Here is an 8,508-nt window from a genome sequence, read left to right on the forward strand (position 1 = left end):
GACAGCAGCAACACATACGAACGAATATTCCATGCAGATAATATTTAATTTCTACCCAAGAGTCGATAAAGACTTTATAACATATTTTCTTAAATTGGTTTTCCAATGTTTGAATGGACTAGAAAACAATTTTCTTAAAAATAGTCTCAACAAATCAAGAAATAAGATCATAATGCATCATGTTTTCAATCTCAGCGCTAGTTACTGCATGTTCCCCCCCCCCCACGATTTACTATTTAAATGCTAGATAGGTGCGTCTCAGTTTTTTTCTTCTAAAAATGCATTTATGAATTAACAGCCATATTACTTTTAAGCACCGTCATAAAGTTTAAGGCTTTTAATGAAAATCTAGTTTGGAGTTTTGACATCTGTAAAAATATGCGATTGATAGTTGTAAATGTATCATTGTTATATTGCATATGTAATAAAGTGATAAGGATCATTCCTATGCCAACGATAAAAAACCTTACGAAAAAAGCCATCATCACTTTAAATATAAAACAAATAATTGGTAGAATTTAAGTTTACTTTAGATATCAAAATATATAACATTAAGCGGTGTTGAAATACTCACTGCTTTTCTATTTTAGCCTTACCAGGAATCCCAACAACGCTCATTTGATAAATGCGATAATTTCTACAATAAGAATATTGCAGAACATGATAGTTCATTTCCTACGTATTGAATTAATACAAATATGGTCAAATTTTTTTAAGGACACAAGACCGACGCATATGTCGTAATAGATTCTGCTGTTACACAGTATCGGATCAATTTTGTAACAATGTCCTTTATTGTATATTGTCTAGGTGGTGTCTGGATTGTGTCATGTTGAACGGGAATGATCTCGAGAAATTTTTCCTTACCGTTTTTTGCTGATGCGGGAGAATCGGGAAACTGTCAGGACAGATTCGTTTTTTTTTATTTGCAGCCACGATTGAGATTATTTTGATAAGACTTTTGACACATTTTATTGAAAAATGGTCCTATCAAGGACAACAATTAAATACTGAATGTTTGACTGAGGCTTAATGCTCGATACTATTTAGAGCTTGTAATATTGTACATGTATATTCAGCTGTCTTTTGTTATACTGCATTTTGACATTTTGTTTTTTCGTGTGGCGTCCCCGTCTCATGATGTAAATATCTTTTTCATGAAGAAACGACAAAATTATGATGCTGTTTACAATTGCCTTAAAGTTATCTTTAAACGATTACTAGTAGTCTATAATATTGCAAAATATCTATTTCAAACTCAACAAGCTCATTGACAGGTAGTCTTCTTATTTCTAACACACAAACTGGGAAAGTGTGTTTCCTATCAATATTGACAAATAACAACTATAAATCGTGTTTGGACACAAATTAATAATGTTTTACAGAAAACAAGGTGTCATTCAAAACTCATTAGCTGAAAAGAAAATGACAAAAAAAAAACCCAAAAGATAAAAAGTCTACAAAACATTCAACAGAAAACTAAAGACTGGGCAACAAGAACCCCACTAAAAAAACTGGAGGAAATTACAGATGCTTTTGAAGTGTTAGCAAATGCTGCTCCACATGTGGTACCGGTTGTGTTACTCGTATATAATTCGTTGATAAGTGATATTAAGTGATTAGATTGACAATTTTCTCTTATATAACACCAACATGCCCAAGACATTACCTAATTCTTAAACCATCGGTCATATATTTTTAACCCTAAAACCTGACTGAATAATTAACTTTTGTAAACACAGAGTTTTTTTCATGATAAAGGATAGACCAGAATAAAAAGCACAGACATTGGAAAATTAGATATAGTAAATGGGTTTATAATGATAAATTTCAAATAAGAAACTTTTAATTGTATTGGACTATGAAAAGATATTTTAAAGGAACTTAAATCGTTGGGTTGCGTAGACTGTTTCTAAAACAATCATCAATTAAATCTATTGAAATATAAGATGTAAAAAATATAAGATGTAAAAGAATAAGAAAAAATCCATGATGGGAATTGTACAACTCAAAAGTACAAAGATGTCTATGAAAGTTAAAGGATCTTGAAAAACATTTTGAAGAAAGAATTTCACATTATTGAAACTGTTATATGCAAGTTATGCTAAATAGTCAGTATGTTTCCAAGTCTGGAATGTATTTGTATTCAATAATAACAGGTATACAGATTCAATATGTGTGCAATCTTTTCTGTGAAATTTCAAGGATATTTGTACAAAAATATAGAAGTTGATTGCACAACAACTGTATAGACTGTTTTTGTAAAGGTTCTGAAAGAATTAAGTTCTCATCTCTCATTGTCCTAATTATCAACATTCTTTTAATATTTATTTTTACCCAGAAAAAATCGTTTGGGAACATTTAACCCTGAAGTGTCAGAGGAAGATTTCATTTAAAGTTTAGGTTAACTACGACGACAAAAGACGCCATTGATATCAATATAGCACACATTGGTGGGCCTCGCGCTAGCTGAGCTAAGAACGATGCCTGTTGACAAAAACGCCATTTTAAGTACATTTAAGACTTTCATAAAACTATTCTTATGCATTGAAATGTGTATTCATCTGATATTGAACTGAAGATGTTTCCCTTTTCTGTAGTTTGAAGTAATGATTAGATGAAAACGCTTACTATACTGTCAAATGAATGTCCAAATGTATAAATAGAAACTTATAACTTAAAAATAGAAGCAAAAATACGAATAAATACAATTGTTTACCAAAGTTTATTAATTCTGTAACGTTTGATTCAAATAGGACTAACGTCTCGTCTTAAATCACCAGCATCAGATCATAACCCACTAACGAAAAAATCAAGACATCTCTAAGCTAAGAAAATGCACATTCTTTTAAAATTACTACGGTTTTTCACACAAAATATTTGTCGTGCGGAATAGAAAGCGGACTCCAGGAGCACTTTTGTTTATTTTTTCCGTCCTAGATAATTTAAAAATGAGCACTTTTGTGTTGCGCTTACTGACACTGCGTAGAGAGCCATTTTTAATAGATTGCCTTTGAACCTAAAAGAAACAAACTAAAACATTTGAATAATTTCTTTTCCTATTTTATTCGAAAAAACGTAAAAAAATGCCATCGTTTACATATTTTCAACGTTCACCAGCACCGGTCAGGACCAATGATTAGCACTGAACATTCTCTCGCAGGACAATTTTATTCACCGTGTTAATTGCTTATATAAATTTAAGGATGTCGGAAACAAAACATGCCTTAACTTTCAATATTATTGAAAAATGGCGGAATTGTTATCTGTTGTTGAACAGAAAAATTAGTTAAACATTTGTGGTTTAATTGCAGTGTCTTTCTGTCAATGTTGGCTAATAGCAATTTCTGGTAGTTTTCTTCTAAATTCTGCCCATGAACTTTGATTTGATAATGCTATTATGCATTACAGTAATCGCCACTTTTTCGTTGATTATAGATGGACCTTTTTTTTCTATTATATGGAAACATTAACATAATTTACAAAGACAAGTAAAAGAACACTTTAACACGTAATTAAGATGATAAACAACGTTAGTACATTGAGCACTCAGGTAATCCCATACATAAAAACATATCATTTGACAAGGATGAGGTTTTGACGAATCATAAGTCCTTCATGGCTTCAAAGAACATTACATTAAACAGCAAATCTGAGGACTTACCTTGTTTGTATTGGATACCTAAGCTTCACAAAACTCCATACAAACAACGGTACATTGCCGGCTCATTTGCATGTTCTACGAAGGAATTGTCCATTAGATTGACAAAAATTCAGTCCAAATTGAAAGAGGGTCTTCAGAAATACTGTGAAACTGTTTACTCGCGTAGAGGTATTAACCATATGTGGATTCTAATAAACTCTGAAGAACTTCTGGATACTTTTAAACTCGATCTTTCTCTGAAATTTATTCTATTAAAACTTTTGATTTTTCAACACTGTATACCACCATTTCCAATGAAATTGAAAAATCGGCTAAAAGAAATAATCCACAATGCTTTTCAATATAAAAATGGTAGCATACTCTATTCATTTATTACTTTATGATACCATACGGCATATTTTGTTAATAGTGAACAAAAAGGTAAACATTCTACAGAGGAACAAGTGATTAGTATGCTGGAGTTTCTTATTGACAACATATTTGTTTAATTTGGAGGTAGACTTTTCAACAAATTGTCGGCATTCCCATGGGAACGAACTGTTCGCCTCTCCTTGCCGACCACTTCTTATTTTCATATGAGTCGAAGTTCCTTCAACCACTTGTCAAACACAACAAGAAGATCAAAGAAGCAAGATCATTTAATTTCACATTCAGATATATTGATGATGTTCTTTCCATTAACGATCCAAACTTTTCTGATTGGGTTCCATTTATATATTCTTCAGAACTAGAATTCAAAGAAACAACAGACACGGCTTCCTCCGCCTCATTTTTAGACTTATACCTCGAATTTGACAAAAGCGGTCATCTCAGTATCAAAATCTCTGACAAACGAGACGATTTTAATTTTGAAATTATCAATTTCCTCAACCTTAGTAGCGATATACCAACTTCACCTGCTAATGGGATATACATTTCCAAACGTATTCGGTATTCAAGAGCTTGCAGCTGCAACTCAGACTTTATAAAACGTCACAAGTGTCTGAGCAGAAAGTTGATGAACCAGTGTTATGTCAAAGAACGTCTCGTCTTTTTTTCTTAAAAAAGTTCATCGGAAGATACCAAGACCCTAGTTGATAAATGTTCAGTATCAAAATCACAAATAATACATAATGGTCTTGAAGTATAAATTCTAGGTACTAACGTTGTTTATCATCTTAATTACGTGTTAAAGTGTTCTTTTACTTGTCTTTGTAAATTATTAACCTTTACTAGTACTGTTTATTCCATTTTTTGGTAATATCCTTTTAACGTGGCTCGGTACTTATACATCCCGCCATTGTGTGATTGTGCTATGGTCATTATTTTGTATTCTTGTATTTCATTTTTGCTTGTGTGCTTTGTCTATATACCATTTTGTTTTTCTTTGTTGACATATCTTTTTGTTTTTAAAGTGATTAATATTATACCATATAAGTTGACTGCTGTACCTGCTGTACTGCTGTATTTTTGACATTTTTACCTATTATGTCTGTCTGTTTTGCTCACACATTGTTGTCAATATAATGGAATGTTTTGTGCGACTGTCAAACAAGTGAGAGGTTTAGCTAGCTATAAAACTAGGTTAAATCCATTATTTTCTACATAAGGAAATGCCTGTACTAAGTCATGGATATGACAGTTGTTTTCCTTTCGTTTGATGTGTTTGAGTTTTTGATTTTGCTATTTGTTAAAGAACTTTCCGTTTTGAATTTTCCTTGGAGTTCGGTATTTTTGTTATTTTACTTTTTTCGAAGTCTTAAAGCAAGGACCTCTAATCATAAGACACTTGATCTCTACATAATATGGTGAATGAGTTATATCACCGTACAGCTAATTTTTGATATGAGAGGGGAGAAAACTCTCATTAGATGCCAGCGTACCTTTTGAACTCAAATTGATGTGTTGCGGCATGTCGCATCTAACACTAATAAGTGAAAATATTTTGTCGATATCTGGTACAATTTGTGAGGATTAGCGATAATAAGCCAAAATCAAAACTTGAAATCTGACCTGGACCTGTAATTTAACCTCATTTACTCATTGGCAATATAATGGAATTCTATGCGACTGCCATACAAGTGAGAGGTTTAGCTAGTTTTAAAACCAGGTTTAGTTCACCATTTTCTACATAAAGAAATGCCTATACCAAGTCAGGAATATGACATTTGTTTTCCATTCGTTGGATGTGTTTTAGCTTTTGATTTTGCCCTTTGATAAGGGAATTTCCGATTTTGAATTTTCCTTGAAGTTGGTATTTTTGTAATTTTACTTTCTACAGATTTGCTGATGTTTTGCAACATGTACCGCTATCATTCAAGCATTAAGCTAATATTATCTGCTATTAACATGATAAACACCATGTTTTCGAAAGGACAACCAATTAGGAAATACCTGCTAGATAAATGCAAAAATAAAAACAAAAAATAATTATAAAAGCATAATGAAGTTATTGTAATACCGCGAATCACTAGTAATTAATTTTGGTCTTTTACCGTCATTTTGATCTTAACGTTATCTGAAAAGTCTGAACAATAAATTATTCAGTCATGATCAGTCCTTAAAGCAATTTTCAGACTTAACCACAGCGGTAAATTCAGGACTGTACAGAAATTAAGCTTGCGATCAATTCAGTACTGGTTAGTTGCATTCAATTAAGTATGATGTTGATGTGAACAGGTTTATAACATCTACTGAACAGTCCGCAGTGAATAAATCTTTTAATTGACTAAAAGACTGAATATGACTTCATAATTTGTTTACTAGTGTACACTGTCAGTGTATGTTTAAAAGAGGGACGAAAGATACCAGAGGGACAGTCAAACTCATAGATCGAAAACAAACTGACAACGCCATGGCCAAAAATAAAAAGACTAACAGACAAATAATAGTACAGATGACACAACATAGAAAACTAAAGACTAAGCAACACGAAGCCCACCAAAAACTGGGGGTGATATCAGGTGCTCCGGAAGGGTAAGCAGATCCTGCTCCACATGTGGCACCCGTCGTGTTGCTTATGTTAATACAAATCCGGTAAATAGTCTAAATCGGTAGGTCACATTCGTGAAAAGGGAAGGGTATTGAAGTTACGACATAAGGAACATATCCGATATCATCTGTGACACTGTTATTCCATAAAGGTTGACCAACTCGTGATGGCGTCCGTAAAATTTACGAAGGGATGATTTCAACTTCACCATTTGAAACTCTTGGTTTAATAGCTTCCTTGTGAGCAGCAATCCTCTTTCAAGGAAATTATGATAGGAAATACAAGCTTGTGAATATCATATCAATTGGGAGAAATATACTCCGTATGCAGGCGCTGCTAGAATGTTGCTACATAGAAATGGAAAGTTCACAATTGGGAACCTGAATAATAGTTGTGATTCGTACAAATATGGATTGCAATGATCGTCCTTCAACTTTCAAGCTTTCCTCAAATATATTTACTGTTTCCTTACATTCTGAATGTTTGGCAATATCAATTGGTACCTGGTCTCTTGTGTTACACATACTATCATCGGCATTATATGCAATTAACAGTTTTTCAATTTGCATATTAACCGAAACTCCCTTTTAACAATGTTTAACTCTTTAACTCTAACAGTTTATATATATCTACATGTCCTTCTGCCCTAGCCACATCCAACGGAGACATTCCGGCACAGTCACACAGGTGAACATTGGCATTTTTATGCAGTAACAGTTCAACTATATCTGTATATCCTCTTACGCAGGCCATATACAAAGGAGACTCTCTATTGTTATTACACAGATTGATATCTATATCTGTATGCAATAACAGTTTAACTATATCTGTATATCCTAACAAACAGGCAACATACAATGCAGACTCTCCATGGATATTTCGCTTAAAGATATCTGCACCATTTTCCAATAACAGTCTCACAGTATCTTGACTTCCTCCTTCGCAAGCCGCATACAAAGGAGACTCTCGCTCTTTATTACATTGATAAACATCGGCATTGTTATCCAATAACAGCTTTACTATATCTGTATATCCTCTTACACACGCCACATACAAAGGAGACTCTGCAGCCTTGTTACACTGATTAACATCTGCATTTTCATTCAATAACAGTTCTGCAATATCGTAATAACCTCCTTCACATGCCGCGTACAGTGGAGATTTGTCACTGCATGTACACACTAAAACATTAGCTTTTTTCAGCAATAACATATCAATTATTACTCTATGGTTTCCTTTACAGGCTACATACAATGGAGATTCTCCATATTTGTTCCTTAGTAAAACACTAGCACCTTTCTCTAGTAACAGTTGCACTACATGTTCATGACCTCTCTCAGACGCCTTATGTAAAGGTGACCTGCCTATTGCGTCTGTATTGTCTACTTTGCAGTTAACAGTTTCAATCAAAAAGCGAACTATTTCAACGTAACCAAGCGATGCTGATTCTATTAAAGGTGTTGTATTACACGACCAACCGTTGCTGTCGTAATCTGCTCTTACTTGTGTGAAACCTTTTGCATCCAGCTGCTTTAGCAATATTTTTGCTTCTTCATTTCCTTTCAAAAATGTGATTAACTTATTCACATAGGACGGATATTTTAATTGTTTATTATGGAACGTACTTACAATGTTTAAATCCGTTAAGTGAACTAACAATGTTTCAAAATACTTTCCTTCTTTGTCCTCTGATAACATTATTCGATCATCCTTTTCTTTTACATCTTTAATGGATTCAAAAAGAAAATGGTCACGAATCAATTTACTAGAGGCATATCTTATAAAACATTCTGTGAAATGCTTTCCGCATATTATTGCTACCAGTTTATACATTTTGATATCTATCATTTTATACTCACAGAATGTTCGCTTT

The 8,508-nt window shown here is 33.1% G+C and overlaps 1 protein-coding gene across 1 annotated transcript; it reads right to left on the minus strand.

Moving 5' to 3' along the window:
• Positions 1-7,077: 7,077 nt before the first annotated feature.
• Positions 7,078-8,333, minus strand: LOC127713958 (serine/threonine-protein phosphatase 6 regulatory ankyrin repeat subunit C-like). Its single transcript, XM_052219908.1, has one exon. The coding sequence runs from the start codon at positions 8,331-8,333 to the stop codon at positions 7,233-7,235; it is 1,101 nt and encodes a 366-aa protein (XP_052075868.1). The 3' UTR covers positions 7,078-7,232.
• Between the last annotated feature and the right edge of the window lie 175 nt (positions 8,334-8,508).

This window comes from Mytilus californianus, unplaced genomic scaffold (genome assembly GCF_021869535.1).
Source record: "Mytilus californianus isolate M0D057914Y unplaced genomic scaffold, xbMytCali1.0.p SCAF_9, whole genome shotgun sequence".
NCBI classification, from domain to species: domain Eukaryota; kingdom Metazoa; phylum Mollusca; class Bivalvia; order Mytilida; family Mytilidae; genus Mytilus; species Mytilus californianus.